Raw genomic sequence first — 18,304 nt, forward strand, 5'->3', positions numbered from 1 at the left:
TTATTCCAGTGTTATTTATTTCAGAATAAAAATAATGGTCTTTCAAATACATGAAAGGCACTAAATCAGTCTTGTAATGTAACATGCACATGCAAAACAATAGAAACGACAGAATAGTTGGCTACAGTAGCGGATCACAACAAATATTGTTTTGTGTAGTGTGTATAAAATCTACATCTTGAAAATAGAAATAAATAGAAATTCTGAAAGGGTTGATTTGTAGACCCATGATATCTGGTGGGGGTAGGGGTGTCCTGGCCCTGTCCCTCAGAGCTCCACTGTCCTGAGGTGGCCCCGAGGCAAGCCTGTCCCCCCCACTGCTGTTATTGTTCCACCCACTGCCGTTATGACACTCTGTGGCAGGCACTCTGAGGCCTCCACCGTACTTCCACAGCACGACCAGTGGGGCTTACCGGGGTGACCCTTATGGCCGTGACCACAGCCCTGGAACCCTCCTGCACACACACACAAAAAGCGAGAGTACTATTCATACTTTGTACCTGATATTTTCAGAGTAAGGGAAGAAAAGCAAAGCTACCGTGACCATCTGTGTTTATTCATTTTGGAAAATAGCAGGTGCACATTTGCAAACACTTAGTAAATCTGGCTGGTGCATAATGTCATGGGGGACATAATGACAGACACAGAGCCCTAACGAGTTACTGTTACCTGATGTGACATTTCCCATTCTGCACATACTTAGCGTACCGGTCCTTTAGTAGCCTTTACTCTGCTGCACATACTTGGCATACTGTCCCTAGAGGACATACCTAGCATTATCCCTGCACCAGTACTAGATGTGGCCTTGCCATTGAGTTCTGCAGATAAGTGTATATTTCCTATTCAGCGTACCTATATGTCCCATTTTAAACATACGTAGCCAGGTACCCTGTAGTCTGCTGTACCTACCTGGCATGGTTCCCATGCAGCCACAACGGGCCTCTTTAGAACCCCCACTGGAGCAGAAGGAACAGCAGTGGAACGTTCCACGGTGCCACCGGACCTGTCTCCTCACATTCAGGACAAAGGGGGAACCCTGGAGGGTGAAGCGATTGCCAGGGTCATTAAGTAAGCATAGTATTATTACTAAATCCTGATTGTCACGATTACCGTCATTATCAAATACTGTACAGTACCTTAACGTGTAGGGCCTTGACACACACCCACACAGAGTAGGGCCCTGGCTCCATGGGGGTGTAGGAGACAGAATAGGAGCCATCATTGTTATCCACCACCGCCGCCTCCACTCTGCTACAGAGGACACAAGTAATTATTTATTTATCTGTTATTTTACCAGGTAAGTTGACTGAAAACGCGTTCTCATTTGCAGCAACGACCTGGGGAATAGTTACAGGGGAGAGGAGGGGGATGAATGAGCCAATTGTAAACTGGGGATTATTAGGTGACCGTGATGGTTTGAGGGCCAGATTGGGAATTTAGCCAGGACACCGGGGTTAACACCCTTACTCTTACGATACGTGCCATGGGATCTTTAATGACCTCAGAGTCAGGACACCCGTTTAACGTCCCATCCGAAAGACGAATTAACAGCAGCAGATACAGTATATATATTTTTTATTTTACCCCCTTTTCTCCCCAATTTCATGGTATCCAATTGTTAGTAGTTACTATCTTGTCTCATCGCTACAACTCCCGTGCGGGCTCGGGAGAGACGAAGGTCGAAAGCCACGCGTCCACCAAAACACAACCCAACCAAGTTGCACTCTTTAACACAGCGCGCATCCAACCCGGAAGCCAGCCGCACCAATGTGTTGGAGGAAACACCGTGCACCTAGCGACCTGGTTAGCGTGCACTGCGCTCGGCCCGCCACAGGAGTCGCTAGTGCGCGATGAGACAAGGATATCCCTACCATCCAAACCCTCCCTAACCCGGACAACGCTAGGCCAATTGTGCGTCGCCCCATGAACCTCCCGGTCACGGCTGGATGCGACAGAGCCTGGGTGTGAACCCAGAGTCTCTGGTGGCACAGCTAGCACTGCGATGCAGTGTACTAGACCACTGCGCCACCCGGGAGGCACGCAGCAGATATATTTGATGATGTAGTTATAACGCATGGTACCACTTACAAAGCATGTATGACTCCTTTTTAACAGCATCATCTCATAATGATCCAGACTAAATAACAAATGTTCATCAAGATTAGCTCAATCAGATCAGAAACCCGGCACACCCAGTAGTACAGAGAACTTGGTAGATGTGTGTGCTGCAGATGATCTGGTTCCTCACCAGTCTTTCTTCTCCTTGTGGACCATACTGACCAGGACAGCTTCCCCTCCACGACCCATCTGCTCCCCAGCAAAGTCTCTACACACCAGGGTGAACTCCCCTCTCTGGCCTTCCCTGCCACGCTGCAGACCTGGGGGCAGGGACAGGTTAAAGGTCAGTCTCTTTCACTCACACACACACGTTCGTATTACTTTCCTCTCAGCGCTGACAAAGGTTGTTTCCCCCTGAAACACCTTTTTGGATAACACTTGAGTAGAAGGCTCTGTATATACATAAGCACATAAAGCCACTCTGATCTAGACACTGGTGGTGTGGCTTTGTGTGTGTGTTCTGGTGACAGCCATGCACCCTGTCACACTGCACCAGCAGCTGTTGCTCTTAACACACAATTTACTGCTTGTCCTACACTAAAGTGGGCCAAACCCCTGACTTCAATCTTTTAATCGAAGAGCCTGTGTGGTTTTAACATGGGCACACATTTGTAAATACTGTATTATTGATAAGAGTGGCTTAAGCCTGTATTTCCTGATGTGTAGATACTACAGCCTTGTGTAATCTACAGCTTTGTTTATAAATGCTAAACATGGGCACTAATTCTATAACATCCTTATCCTTAAGCCCAGAAACTGGAGAAGTAAAGAAACAGTGACATGGGCTGCAGGTTCTCTTTTTCAACTCTTATCACAAACACTCTCCAAGGCCCTGTAGTAGGCACAGACAAAACACACACACCTGCTTTATGGATTGACATCTGTCCATATATTTAAATGAATACAACTAGGGGCAGTTGACTTTGACACAGAGAGTGTCTCTATTTGCTGAAGCCATGCATATCCAGCTCAGCAGGCAAACATTAGCCACAGCAGGGAATAGCTCTTTGTACTATCACAGTGGGCATGCTGCTACAGAGCGGCGTGTGTGTGTGTGTACAACAACAAAAGAGAGGGGTATATCTCAAATACCTGTGTTTTGACAAAGCAAGTACCTGCCACTTGAAATGTTTCCATAAAGACCAGGAATGTCATCCACTACTTATCCTTTACATACTGTATAATTGCCTACGGTCTCTGTTTGTGTGTGTGTGTGTGTGTGTGTGTGTGTGTGTGTGTGTGTGTGTGTGTGTGTGTGTGTGTAAAAGAGCATCTCCTAAATATAGTTAAAGAGGTTGCCTTCAGGGTTGTTCAAAGTGGGACAGGAGAACTGCCTCAGAATTAGGGGCTAGGGGAAATATGGCATAGGGGCTAAGGGTTGTTTCTGGATGGGACCTTGGTTGGGGTCTCACCTTCCCCTTCAATGGTGCACCTGCTGAGCTCCAGGGTCTTGGTGTGGATCACCCCCACCATCGGGTACCCCGCCACCTCGCCTGCACTCTCCTGTGGCAGGAAGCAAATACTGCTCCCTTCATCGGGGCAGACGGCTTCTGGGGGGGGGTTGTAACCAGTCTCCATCAGGGCAGCCAGCCTGCGGAGGGTCACGTCCTTAGCACTGAGGATTTCTGCGTCCGACCCGCACGTCAGCAGCCGCTCGGCAAACTCCACCCCCCCGCGGGTGTCCGACAGGGCCTGCTGCAGCTGCGCCCTCTGCAGATGGAGATGACTCCTGCGCTGCAGACCCAGGTCCTCTAAGCGCCGTAGCAGCAACAGGCAGTGCGACTCCACAGCACTAGCATAGCCTCGTGCGAAGGAACGCACCTCGTCCACCGCCGCATCCACCCTGGTCTGCAAGGTCTCCTGGGATAGGTCCACCTTCCGCAGTGACTCCTCCAGCTGGTCCAGCCGTGGCCGCAGGCGCCCGGTAACCAAATCCCGGATACGGCCCCCATGGCGATCGATGACATCACGTGTGGGGAGGCAGCGGTGGTCGCGGTGGAAGGTGGCGGCACACTCCAGGCAGACAGGTAGGTCACAGGGCTCACAGAAGAGACGCAGCTCCTGGGCAGGGTGGAGGGAGCACAGGACGGGCCGAGAGAGACAACCCTGGGTCTTCAGGTCCTCCAGACACTGGACGGTGTGAGACGACGTCCTCTTCTGTCTCCTGGGGAGGAAAGAAGGTGGAGATTGTGAACTCATAGGTTCCACTTGATTACACTGTAATTGCATGTAGCCTACCTGCCTACGGTTATCATGTAATAAAAGGCAAGTGGCCAGCTCAAAGCTTAAATGGAAGTCGGGAACCAAACATAATCCTAGACTAGTTAACTTGCAACAATGTTGAAACATTGAACAAGAGTTATAAATATTTTTTATGCACTCACCTGTGTGCTTGAATACAAAACTCACACAGGTTGACACTGCACACCTCACAACGCTTCTCTGCGTCCCCGTCGCTGCACAGGTCGCATACCACAGAGTTCTTGCTCATCAGCGTCTCCAGAAACACTTCGTCCAGGGCCAAGTGGTCAGTGGTCAGCCCGTCCACTCCGGACAACGGGATGTCCACCTCGGAGTCACACTCCGGACAGAGAACGGTGACGGCAGAGGGCGGCTCGCCTTCCAGAGGGACCGCTTTACCATTGTGTACTCCCGAAGACACCGAAAATGATTCGAGTTGACGAACGCAGTCTGCGCAGAAGGTGTGTAAACACTGCATAATTTTAGGCTCGCGATATAAACATTTACAAACGCGGCACACTGCCCTCGCATTGATAACGGCGTCCCCGTTATCTCCGTTTTTAGAGCTCGAGTTTGTGGTCGCGGTTGGCGAGGAATCCACATCTTTTTCCAAAATTTGGTCACAGTGTGACATTGTGTTTTATAGTATTGTCTCGTTTCTTTAAAAACAATTTGTTACCGGATTTTGTTTAAGAATAAAAACTACCGGTGTCAGAAATCGACCTAGGCTACCAATTTGCAACTATATCAGTATCCTAGGTTACAGTTAACGTTAGTAGGCAACAGAAAACCCCAGCATAATACCTTAACACCAAAATAACATTCAGTGTAGGACTGTATAGGCCTATAACTATTGTTACACTGTTTCCTACACCCTCAACTTTTCTTCCGTAATACTCCACACTAGGTACGTTCTCTCTTCCTTGAAACATGAAACCCTCTTCTCCAGTCCAATGAAAAACAGCCGTTGCACCCCCAGGCGTGGTTTGAAGTTGTTCGCGATCTGAAGCAGAGAACTAAACGACGTCCCAGGCCCCTCAACTCAGCAGAGGCAGAATATCCTTCCCGCAGGCCCCATCTACTGGTTTGAAAGACCATGCATGGCCCATGCAGCTAACACAGAATGAACTTCAACAAGCACCAAACTCAAACCATTTAAAATCATTTACATTTTATTGTAAAAAAAGAAACTATAGACCTATAGATTCACGTGTTACACTGATAGCCCAGTAGACTGATTGCCACAGTGAATCCCATAGAAACAAAAAGTAATTGTTATTATTATGTAATTACAGTATTGCTGCTGTATGTAACTATAATTTCACCACTTATTAGATAACCTATAGCCATGCACGCACGCACACACACTGTATCTCCACTTGTTATATCCAACATAAATTCCATCAGACTCCAGGCAGCCCAAGGCTAGTGGATAGTACCAGATTAGTTCACTTTACCACAGTACTTTTAGTAACCTTGACTGTAGGCAATGAAGAGCAGTCGGTGTCAATGTGTTTCAGGTTAGCTGGTAGATCCAGAGAAAAACACTGGCCGTAGCTGCGAGAACGTGCCATTGAGGTAGTAGTATGGGTGGTGCAGCTGAAGTATTGAAGGAGAAGAAAGTCTTTGCTGATATCTCTGTATCTGTAATGTAAAAAAAGATGCTGACTGTACAGTATGCACACTGCCAAACATACACTGAGTATACCAAACATTAGGACCCCCCCAGAACAGCCTAAATTCATAAGGACATGGACTCTACAAGGTGTCGAAATCATTCCATAGGGTTGCTGGCCCATGTTGACTCCTGATGCTTTCCACAGTTGTGTTAAATTGGCTGCATGTCCTTTGGGTGGTGGACAATTCTTGATACACACGGGAAACAGTTGACTGTGAAATACCCTGCAGCAGCGTTTCCTGACACAAACTGGTGCGCCTGGCACCTGCTACCATACACCGTTCAAAGGCACTTAAAGGTTTTGTCCTGCCCATTCGCCCTCTGAATGGCACCCATACAGAGCCATGTCTTAAAGGCTTAAACATCCTTCTTTAAAGTGACATCAATATGGGATGAGAACTTTCACCTGAATTCACCTGGTCAGTCTATGTCATGGAAAGAGCAGGTGTTTTTAATGTTTTGCATACTCAATTACTTCTGTTAGTTATGTCCTAGAGAGCTCCCAGTCATTGGTAGGGTTAAACGCCACTTTAATTGCATCTTTATTTAGTTGTCATGTTTGGCTGGGTTGTTGTGGTGAAATAGACTGAAGAGTGTGTAGGTGTCCTCTGAGTGAGTGACTTAACTTGTGTAAGTGTTTTTAAACTGGATGAGAGTTGTCTAACATGCAGTTCTCATCCAAGTATTTTCGCAGTATAAATTTGTATTTTCTCTGAAAGGTGTTTACTGGACCTTTGATGGTTGCCTGGGAGATAGCCTTCACCAGAGGGTTTTGGATGATGCAGGTGTAGCTGCCATACAATTTGATTGGCTGAAGGGAGCTGATGAATCGAGTTATCCCGGTGGAGTTGTTGAAGAAGCTAGTTTCACTCTCGTTCAGGACGTTGTCATTGACGTCCAACCAGGTGATGTTTGGTTTGGGGAACCATCTCTCTGCCTCTGCCGTTAGGGTAGTGTTTACCCGCTTGAATTTGGGGGCTGAGAAAGCTGAAGTGAAGCATATTTTCAGAGTAGGCTACTTTGTGTGCAGTTCAATATTCAGTGTGAAATATTGAGAATGTCTAACAAGTTGGCTCCTTACCTGCAGCTCTGAGGTTAACACTGGCAGTTCCCGAGCAACTAGGAGTGCTCACACTGCAGTAGTACACCCCATTGTCTCCCACTTTTACGTCCCTCAGCAACAGGGAGGCATTGCCTCCACCTATGGCATCTGAGAACAGCAGGGTTCTATTTTTAAACTGGGGGTTTTGCTCCGTCAGCTGGACTGCTCCTTTATCATACTTGTACACCACTTCACTTAGCCCCTCCTTCGTCCAGGTGATTGACACCTGACTGGTCGATTCCCTGCTGTTAGTGGAAGTCTTGAACTTGCAGCTCAAGATGACATCCTCTCCCAAGTACCCGATGGGCCACTTGTCAATGCTATCCACAGTGCCCTTGGAACCCCCCAAGCCCTGACCTAGAGGACAGCACACAGCATAATACAACATACATGAAGCTTAATTTCCATACATAGAGATGTGTGCAGTTCATAGGAACTATAGTTACACACACACACATACTGGCAAACGCACACAGGTACACATGCAATCTCACATATGCTCAAATACATGTTAACAGAGACATCACATGAATATTGACAATGATGGTGACAAGTCAATATATATGCTCACTACGTACCTGAAAATGACACAGACAAGATGAGAATGATTAGTCCAGCAGTTATGAAAATACTGACTATCAAGCTGCAAAAGGAGATGGAGTTGAAACTATCAAGAACTTTCCAAGTCAATTGAACATCACAATATCCAATGATGAATTAATCTCACTATGCATTTGTTGGTGATAAAAAGCACAGCTGTTGCTGGGCCTCAAACAACAACAACCATATATATATATATTTTTAAACACATTGAGTCCTCACCCCCACAAGATTATCTGTCCAAATGAGGCCATGGCTCCTCAATGGTAGCTGGCTCTTTTTTTAGCAGGGTTATGTTAGTTCCAGCTGCTCCCTTTACCAGAGTCCACATACAGTATCCATGTGATGTGTCGTCTGCAGCAGCTACATACTGTATGAGATCGACTGTAGCTCCACATCGGAAGTCCTCACCCACTGTATGTCATTCATGTAATATCAAACCCTGTACTCAGGAAAGCGAGGGACTCTCCTTGAGTAAATATTGTCACTTAGGTATTTGTGCACTGCTTACTGACTTACCATTAACATTTTTAACCAGAGGGAAGAAATAGGGATATAAGCAGACTTACTTGGCTTAAGCCCTTGGCTCCATAGGAGCGTAGACCATTGACTGATCTTCAACACGGGGGCCCCACTGGGGTGCGTGCTCAGCCCCCTCCTGTACTCTATGTTCACCCAGGACGGCGTGGCCCCGCACGTCTCCAACTCAATCACGAAGTTTGCTGACGACACAACAGCGGTAGGCCTGATTACCAACAACGACAAGACAGCCTACAGGGCAGAGGTGAGTGCCTTGGTGGAGTGGTGCCAGGAAAATAACCTCTCCCTCAATGTCAACAAATCGAAGGTGCTGATAAGACTGCAGGAGACAGCAGAGAGAGCAAGCCCCCATCCACATTGACGGGGCCGCAGTGGAGGGTCACAAAAGCTTCAAGTTCCGCAGCATGCACATTACTGACGACCTGAAATGGTCCCTTCAAGTTAATGTCACGTGCACAAGTACAGTGAAATGCCTTTCTTGCCATCTCTAAACCCAACAATGCAGTAATTAATAACATAATACTAAAAATAACATACAGTAGAACAAAAACAAGTTCCAGTACCATAGTTACAATGTGCAGGGATACTGAAGTGATAGAGGTAGATATGTATAGAGATAAGGTGACAAGGCATAAGGATCTATGATAAATATGATAAACAGAGTAGCGGCAGCGTATATGATGATTATATGTGAGTGGGTGTCAGTATAAATGTATTTGCATATTATGTGTGTGTGTGAGCAAAATATGAAGTGAGTGCCAGTGTGTGTGAGTGTGTAGGGCCCTTTGAGTGTGCATAGAGACAGGTCAAAAATAAAATAAAAGGGTCAACTCAGATAGTCTGTGTAGCCATTTGTTTAGCTATTTAGCAGTCTTATGGTTTGGGGAAAGAAGCTGTTGAGGAGCCTGTTGGTGACAAACTTGATACCAGCACCTCTTCAACCTCAGGAGGCTGAAAATGTGGCTTTGCCCCTAAGACCCTCACAAAAATCTACATATGCCCCATTGAGAGCATCCTGTCAGGCTGTATCATCACCTGGTGCGGCAATTGCACCGTCTGCAATTGCAGGGCTCTACAGAGGGTGGTGCGGTCACGCCTCATCGGGGGCACACTGCCTGCCCTCCACGACATCTATAAGGAGGAGGCAGTACAGGTGCATCAAAGCTGGGACAGAAACTGATAAACAGCTTATAGTGTATCTGCAGGCCATCAGACTGTTAAACAGTCATCACTAGCCGGCCTCCACCCAGTACCCTGCCCTGAACCTCAGACACTGTCACTAGCCGGCTATCACCCTCTACACTACCCTGTACCTTAGAGATCGCTGACCTACAGTTGAACTCTGAAGTTTACATACACCTTAGCCAAATACATTTAAACTAAATTTTTCACAATTCCTGACATTTAATCCTAGTAAAAATTCCCTATCTTAGGTCAGTTAGGATCACCACTATATTTTAAGAATGTGAAATGTCAAAATAATAGTAGAGAGAATAATTTCTTTCCGCTTTTATTTCTCATTCCCAGTGGGTAGGAGTTTTACATAGACTCAATTAATATTTTATAGCATTGCCTTTACATTTTGGGTCAAATGTTTTGGGTAGCCTTCCACAAGCTTCCCACAATAAGTTGGGTGAATTTTGTCCCATTCCTCCTGACAGAGCTGTTGTAACGGAGTCAGGTTTGTAGGCCTCCTTGCTCGCACACACTTTTCAGTTCTGCCCACACATTTTCTATAGGATTGAGGTCAGGGCTTTGTGATGGCCAATCCAATACCTTGACTTTGTTGTCCCTTTGCCATTTTGCCACAACTTTGGAAGTATGCCTGACCATTGTCCATTTGGAAGACCCATTTCCAGCCAAGCTTTAACTTCCTGACTGATGTCTTGAGATGTTGCTTCAATATATTCACATAATTGTCCTTCCTTGTGATGCCATCTATTTTGTGAAATGCACCAGTCCTTCCTGCAGCAGAGCACCCCCACAACATGATGCTGCCACCCCCGTGCTTCACGGTTGGGATGGTGTTCTTCGGCTTTTTAGCGTGCCCCTTTTTCCCTCAAACATAACAATGGTCATTATGGCCAAACAGTTATATTTTTGTTTCATCAGACCAGAGGACATTTCTCCAAAAAGTACGATCTTTGTCCCCATGTGCAGTTGCAAACCGTAGTCTAGCTTTTTGCTGTTGTTCTGGGATTGATTTGTACTTTTCTCACCAAAGTACGTTCATCTCTAGGAGACAGAACGGGTCACTTCCTGAGTGGTATGATGGCTGCGTGGTCCCATGGTGTTTATACCTGCCTAGGGACTGCGGTTGAAAATTAGCCGGCTGGCTAAAACCAGCACTTTTACTGAAACGTTGATTAATGTGTACTGTCCCTATAAAAATAAAATAAACTCAAACTCAATATTGTTTGTACAGATGAACGTCATACCTTCAGGTGTTTGGAAATTGCTCCCAAGGATGAACCAGACTTGTGGAGGTCTACATTTTTTTCTGAGGTCTTGGCTGATTTTTTTTGGGATGGCAAGCAAAGAGGCAATGAGTTTGAAGGTAGGCCTTGAAATACATCCACAGGTACACCTCCAATTGACTCAAATGATGTCAATTAACCTATCAGAAACTTCGAAAGCCATGACATAATTTTCTGGACTTTTCCAAGCTGTTTAAAGGCACAGTCAACTTAGTGTATGTAAACCTCTGACCCACTGGAATTGTGATACAGTGAATTATAAGTGAAATAATCTGTCTGTAAACAATTATTGGAAAAATGACTTGTGTCATGCACAAAGTCGATGTCCTAACCAACGCGCCAAGACTACAGTTTGTTAACAAGAAATTTGTGGAGTGGTTGAAAACGAGTTTAAATGACTCCAACCTAAGTGTATGTAAACTTCTGACTTCAACTATATGTACAGTGGGAAGAAAAAGTATGTGAACCCTTTAGAATTACTTGGATTTCTGCATAAATTGGTCATACCATTTTGTCTGATCATCTAAGTCACAACAATAGACAAACACAGTCTGCTTAAACTAATTATAATGTTTCATGTCTGTATTGAATACACCTTGTAAACATTCACAGTGCAGGTTGGAAAAAGTATGTGAACCCTTGGATTTAATAACAGGTTGACCCTCCTTTGGAAGCAATAACCTCCACCAAACATTTTTTGTAGTTGCGGATCAGACCTGCACAACGGTCAAGAGGAATTTTGGACCATTTCTCCTTACAAAACTGTTTCAGTTCCACAATATTCTTGGGATGTCTGGTGTGAACCGCTCTCTTGAGGTCTTGCCACAGCATCTCAATCGGGTTGAGGTCAGGACTGACTGGGCCACTCCAGAAGGCGTATTTTCTTCAGTTGAAGCCATTCTGTTGTTGAATTACTTCTGCCTTTTTGGTTGTTGTCCTGTTGCATCACCTAACTTCTGTTGAGCTTCAATTGGCAGACAGATGGCCTTACATTCTCCTGCAAAATGTCTTGATAAACTTGGGAATACATTTTTCTGTCGATTATAGCAAGCTGCCCAGGCCCCGAGGCAGCAAAAACGGTGTCATTACACACACTTGGTTCCAATTCCTTACTGATTGTGTTTGTATAAATATGCCCTTTGTTTCCCCATTGGGCTTTCGATTATTGTTCCCATGTCCGTTGGTGGTGTGAGTACCTATGCGGTGTGTCAGCCTGTGCTGCATGTTTTGTGTATTACGGGTCTCGTGTCGTTCTACAAGGTTTATCATCGCTCTTTTGTTTGGGTACATCCCAGTGTTTTGTATGTGTTTGTTTTGGGTGTATTAAACTCAGATGTATTCCTGCGCCTCTCTCAATCCTTTACACAAGCGTGACAATGATCCCTCCACCATAGTTTACAGTTGGGATGAGGTTTTGGTGTTGGTGTGCTGTGCTGTGCCTTTTTTTTCCTACATTGTTCCTTCTAAACATCTCAACTGGAGTTTCATCTGTCCACAGAATATTTTGCCAGTAGTGCTGTGGAACACCCAGGTGTGAACTTCAGAGGTGCAGCAATGTTTTTTTTGGACAGCAGTGGCTTTTTCCATGGTGTCCTCCCATGAGCACCATTCTGGGTTAGTGTTTTATGTATTGTAGACTCGTCAACAGCAACATTAGCATATTCCAGAGATTTCTGTAAGTCTTTAGCTGACACACTAGGATTCTTCTTAACCTCATTAAGCATTCTGCGCTGTGCTCTTGCAGTCATCTTTGCAGGACAGCCACTCCTAGGGCGAGAAGCAACAGTGCTGAAATTTCTTCATTTATAGACAATTTGTCTTTCCGTGGACTGACTTTGAGATACTTTTGTAACCCTTTCCAGCTTTATGCAAGGCAACAATTCTTAATCTTAACTCTTCTGAGATCTCTTTTGTTCCAGGCATGGTTCACATCAGGCAATGCTTCTTGTGAGTAACAAACTCACATTTTGTGAGTGATTTTCTTTATGGGGCAGGGCCGCTCTAACCAAAATCTCCAATCTTGTCTCATTGATTCGACTCCAGGTTAGTTGAGTCCTGACTGAAGTTATTAGCCTAGGGGTTCATATAATTTGTACAACCTACACTGTAGGTTTAAATGATGTATTCCAATATAGACAACAAAAATACAATTTGTATTTAGTTTAAGCACACGGTCTATTGTGACTTAGATGAAGATCAAATTTTATGACCAATTGATGCAGAAATGCAGGTAATTCCAGAGGGTTCACATACTTTTTCTTGCCACTGTATATACTGTATTCTAGTCATGGCTCAAAAGTAACTACTGGTATACACACCTTTTCTATTCACATACTGTCCATACTGTTTTTACACGCATTCACATTTAGATTCCGGACTCAGGTCTGGTAAGTAATTTCCTGCAGTTCCATTTTGATATGGGGTGTCGTGCTGTGTATTTATATACTGTATTCTTGACATGGCTCATTCTAATATTTCTACTGTACATTGCATTTTAGTGACTGTTTATAAACACTGCATATTTATTCATATACTGAATTCTTGACATAGCTCACTCTAATATACAGTACCAGTCAAAAGTACACGCCTATAGTACTCATTCCAGGGTTTTTCTTGATTTTTACTATTTTCTACATTGTAGAATAATAGTGAAGACATCAACACTATTAAATAACACACACATGGCATCATGTAAGCAAAAAAAGTGTTAAACAAATCAAAATATCCACCCTTTGCTTTGAATTCTCTCAACTATCTCGTGAATCTGGTTGAGAGAATGCATTTCAATTTTTATTTAACTAGGCAAGTCAGTTAAGAACAAATTCTTATTTTCAATGACAGCCTAGGAACAGTGGGTTAACTGCCTGTTCAGGGGCAGACCGACAGACTTATCAGCTCGGGGGTTTGAACTTGCAGCGTTCCGGTTACTAGTCCAACGCTCTAACCACTAGACTACCCTACCGCCCCAAATTAACAGGGGCACCTTAAGTTCATTTGTGGAATTTTGAGCCAATCAGTTGTTTGAGCCAATCAGTTGTGTTGTGACAGGGTAGGGGTGGTATAGAGAAAATAGCTCTATTTGGTGAAAGACCAAGTCCATATTATGGCAAGAACAGCTCAAATAAGCAAAGAGGAACATTACTTTAAAACACGGGTCAGTCAATCTGGAAAATGTCAAGAACTTTGAAAGTTTCTTCAAGTGCAGTTGCAAAAGCCAAGCGCTATGATGGAACTGGTTCTCATGAGGAACGCCACTGGAAAGTTAGTCAGAGTTACCTCTGCTGCAGAGGATAAGTTCATTAGAGTTAACTGGTTCTCATGAGGACCGCCACTGGAAAGTTAGTCAGAGTTACCTCTGCTGCAGAGGATAAGTTCATTAGAGTTAACTGCACCTCATTTTGCATCCCAAATAAATGCTTCAGAGTTGAAGTAACAAACACATCTCAACATCAACTGTGCAGAGGAGACTATGTGAATCAGGCCTTCATGGTCAAATTGCTGCAAAGAAACCACTACTAAAGGACACCAATAAGAGACTTGCTTTTTGCTAAGAAAGGTCAGGGCAGGAAGTATGGTCAGGCAGGCGGGTTCGGTGTCAGGACGGGCAAGGGTCAAAAACAGGAGGACTAGGAAAAACAGACTGGGAAAAATTGGAGCTAGGACATAAACGCTGGTTGACTTGGCAAACAAGACGAACTGGCACAAAGAGACAAAACACAGGTATAAATACACCAGGGATTATGAGCAACACCTGGTGGGGGTGGAGACAAGCACAAGGACAGGTGAAACAGATCAGGGCGTGAAAGTAACATTAACTTAACTGTGTACGCGACCAATAAACTTTGATTTGATTTGACGAATGTCCTCCAGCTGACTTGGTTCAGGGAAAGTTTTTCCAATTGAGGCCACTCTCTGCCTAGACGTCTCCCCTCCAAGTGTTTCTGCAACCCCTCTTCACCATGGGGCTTCCATTTCCGGGACTCGCAAGGGTGTTGGAGGCCGGTTTTCATAGGGTGTATCCAATCCAACTCCACTTTCTTCTTTCTGTTTGTAGTTCAATGGGTTCCCGTCCATTTCTCAATCAGTGGACTCGGTTCGACATCTTTGTTATTAAGGTGGCGTAGTACAGTTGACATCTGTTTGGTTGATCTTCATGTTTCTGATCCAAACAACATCACCTGTTTCACATTTAAGATGTCCAGTTCTTCAATTCAGGATGTAGCCTTAACTTAAATTCCAATTCCAATTTTCCTCAATGCTTCCTCAAGAATTTGGAATTGGAGTTTACTTCCTCAATTGACTGAATTGGAATGGTATTGACCCCAACCCTGGATATCATTTATGCACCACATTCTCCATGAATCTATTACAGAAATTGATGCTGTGATTTAATAGATCTACAGATTTATATTAAAACATCCTAGAAGTGGCACAACGTTTGGTTACATTATGAAATGCCTTTAATGAGCTCCACTTCCCTTTTACTGAGCTCCACTTCCCTTTAATGAGCTCCACTTCCCTTCAATGCCGTTATTGCCACAGTTCGGTATTCCAGTAGAATGTTGATTTTGTCAGTGTCAGTGCATTCCTGCTAATATCATGCTGTCTTCATCAACTGGTGCAATCTAAAAAATTACAAAGACAATAATTGTGGAGTCACAGACCCAGTTTTTATTTTGGTAGAGGATGGGGTGCAAACCATGATCACATGACAGCTTTTGAAACAACTTGCTTCCAGAGGGAACTGAAATATGACCATGTTATTTAGAGTCACAACAGCTGAACACAGCAACCCATAATCCAGACATGTTGACCTCTGAATCTCAGCACCACTGATAATGAGTCCAGTTAACAAGAAAGTAAGGACGATCATGCTGCAAATAAACCAAAATAAATAAAAATCCAAGTAATTTGAGCATCACAATATCAAGTTCATCACACTATGCACTTGAAAGCACAGCTATCGCTGGCCTCGAATAGCAACCACAATATTTTTCCTGGAAAAACAACATCGTAGCTATTGCTTTACCTCTAGCAGAATACTTTTTTATGTGAAGCCATGGTTTCTTGGTAGATGTGTCTTTCTCAGCAGTGGGGTTATAGTTTGTTCCAGTCGCTCCTCATCTTTTGCCAACAGCAGCTACTTCCAAACCCACACTATGCCATTCATGCAACTCAGGAGAGAGAGGGACTCTCCTTGGGTCAATATTTACACATAAGTGTCTGCACCGCTTACTGACTAAACAGTAACATTTGACCAGAGGGGAACACAATTTGGGTAGAAAATAGGGATAACATCTATCCACCACGTTCTCCCTAGAGAGCCTCAACAGTTGCACACATCAACCTATAATCAAAACATTTCCTCCTGTGATCCGTAGCAATAAGATGAGGATGATGAGTCCAGTTATTATTATGGTAAGGACGATAGTGCTGCAAATGAAGATGGATTTAAAAAAATCAAAATCAATTTAGAATTTTCCAAGTCAATTGAGCATCACAATTTCCAATTATAATCCAATTATACCATGCCCTTGTTGGTGATCTCTGGCCTTGAATAACAACCACCCTATTTTTCCAGGTAAAAACACATTGAACAGAGGCCTCACTTCCAGAAGATGACCTTTCCACATGAAGCCATGGTTTCTTGGTTGCTGTGTCTTTCTTAGCAGGGTTATGGATAGGTCTAGTTGCTCCTCTTACCAGAGTCTACCTTCTTATCAAATCAAATCAAACTTTATTTGCCATATGCGCCGAATACAACAAGTGTAGACTTTACTGTGAAATGCTTACTTACAAGCCCTTAACCAACAGTGCAATTCAACGAGAAGAAAATATTTACCAAGTAGGCTAAAATAAAAAGTAATATTAAAAAGTAACACAATAAGAATAACGAGGCTATATACAGCGGGCACCGGTACCGAGTCAGTGTGCAGGGGTACAGGCTAGTTGAGGTAATCTGTACATGTAGGTGGGTGCGAAGTGACAAACAAACAGTGAGTAGCAGCAGTGTACAAGGGGGGGTCAATGTAAACTGGTCCTGGATGGCAGGAAGCTTGGCCCCAGTGATGTACTGGGCTGTTCACACTACCCTCTGTAGTGCCTTACGAATCAGATGCCGAGCAGTTGCCATACCAGGTGGTGATGCAACCGGTCAGCATGCTCTCGATGGTGCAGCTATAGAACCTTTTGAGGAACTGGGGACCCATGACAAATCTTTTCAGTCACCCGAGGTGGAAAAGGTTTTGTCGTGCCCTCTTCAAGACTGTCTTGGTATGTTTGAGCCATGATAGTTTGTTGGTGATGTGGACGCCAAGGAACTTGAAACTCTCGACCCGCTCCACTACAGCCCCATTGATGTTAATGGGGGCCTGTTCGGCTCTCCTTTTCCTGTAGTTCACAATCAGCTCCTTTGTCTTGCTCACATTGAGGGAGAGGTTGTTGTCCTGGCACCACACTGCCAGTTCTCTGACCTCCTCCTTGTAGGCCGTCTCATCGTTGTCGGCGATCAGGCCTACCACTGTTGTGTCATCAGCAAACTTAATGATGGTGTTGGAGTTGTGTTTAGCCACGCAGAAAGGGCAGTGTGGAGTGCGAATGAGATTACGTCATCTGTGTATCTGTTGGAGCGGTATGCGAATTGGAGTGGGTCTAGGGTATCCGGGAGGATGCTGTTGATGTGAGCCATGACCAGCTTTTCAAAGCACTTCATGGCTACCGACGTGAGTGCCACGGGGCAGTAATCATTTAGGCAGGTTACCTTCGCTTCCTTGGGCACAGGGTCTGCTTGAAACATGTAGGTATTACAGACTCAGCCAGGGAGAAGTTGAAAATGTCAGTGAAGACACTTGACAGTTCGTCCACGCATGCTTTGAGTACCCGTCCTGGTAATCCTTCTGGCCCAGCAGCTTTGTGAATGTTGACCTGTTTAAAGGTATTGTTCACATCGGCTACCGAAATTGTTATCACACAGTCATCCAGAGCAGCTGGTGCTCTCGTGCATGCTTCAGTGTTGCTTGCCTTGAAGCGAGCATAAAAGGCATTTAGCTCATCTGGTAGGCTCGCGTCACTGGGCAGCTTGCATCTGGGTTTCCCTTTGTAGTCCATAATAGTTTTCAGGCCCTGCCACATCCGACGAGCATCAGAGCCGGTGTAGTAGGATTCAATCTTAATCCTGTGTTGACACTTTGCTTGTCTGATGGTTCATCTGAGGGCATAGCGGGATTTCTTATAAGCGTCCGAATTAGTCTCCCGCTCCTTGAAAGTGGAAGCTCTAGCCTTTAGCTCGATGTGGATGTTGCCTGTAATCCATGGCTTCTGGTTGGGATATGTACGTATAGTCACTGTGGGGACGACGTCATCGATGCACTTACTGATGAAGCCGATGACTGAGGTGGTGTATTCCTCAATGCTATTGGATGAATCCCGGAACATATTCCAGTCTGTGCTAGCAAAACAGTCCTGTAGCTTAGCATCCGCGTCATCTGACCACTTCCGTATTGAGCGAGTCACTGGTGCTTCCTGCTTTAGTTTTTGCTTGGAGGATAG

The 18,304-nt window shown here is 44.8% G+C and overlaps 2 protein-coding genes across 2 annotated transcripts; both read right to left on the bottom strand.

The window, feature by feature from the left end:
• LOC115112314 (E3 ubiquitin-protein ligase TRIM45) lies at positions 1-5,295 on the bottom strand. The gene is made up of 6 exons (XM_029639312.2): positions 4,503-5,295; positions 3,531-4,282; positions 2,249-2,378; positions 1,137-1,251; positions 910-1,036; positions 1-455 (listed from the first exon to the last, which is right to left on the bottom strand). The coding sequence occupies exons 1-6, from the start codon at positions 4,991-4,993 to the stop codon at positions 268-270; spliced, it is 1,803 nt and encodes a 600-aa protein (XP_029495172.1). The 5' UTR covers positions 4,994-5,295; the 3' UTR covers positions 1-267.
• A 218-nt stretch (positions 5,296-5,513) lies between these two features.
• vtcn1 (V-set domain containing T cell activation inhibitor 1) lies at positions 5,514-8,277 on the bottom strand. Its single transcript, XM_029644404.2, has 5 exons — positions 7,962-8,277; positions 7,718-7,782; positions 7,119-7,496; positions 6,770-7,024; positions 5,514-6,003 (listed from the first exon to the last, which is right to left on the bottom strand). Exons 1-5 carry the CDS (start codon positions 7,991-7,993, stop codon positions 5,876-5,878), a joined length of 858 nt encoding a protein of 285 aa, XP_029500264.1. The 5' UTR covers positions 7,994-8,277; the 3' UTR covers positions 5,514-5,875.
• Between the last annotated feature and the right edge of the window lie 10,027 nt (positions 8,278-18,304).

This window comes from Oncorhynchus nerka, linkage group LG3 (assembly GCF_034236695.1).
Source record: "Oncorhynchus nerka isolate Pitt River linkage group LG3, Oner_Uvic_2.0, whole genome shotgun sequence".
Lineage (NCBI taxonomy): Eukaryota > Metazoa > Chordata > Actinopteri > Salmoniformes > Salmonidae > Oncorhynchus > Oncorhynchus nerka.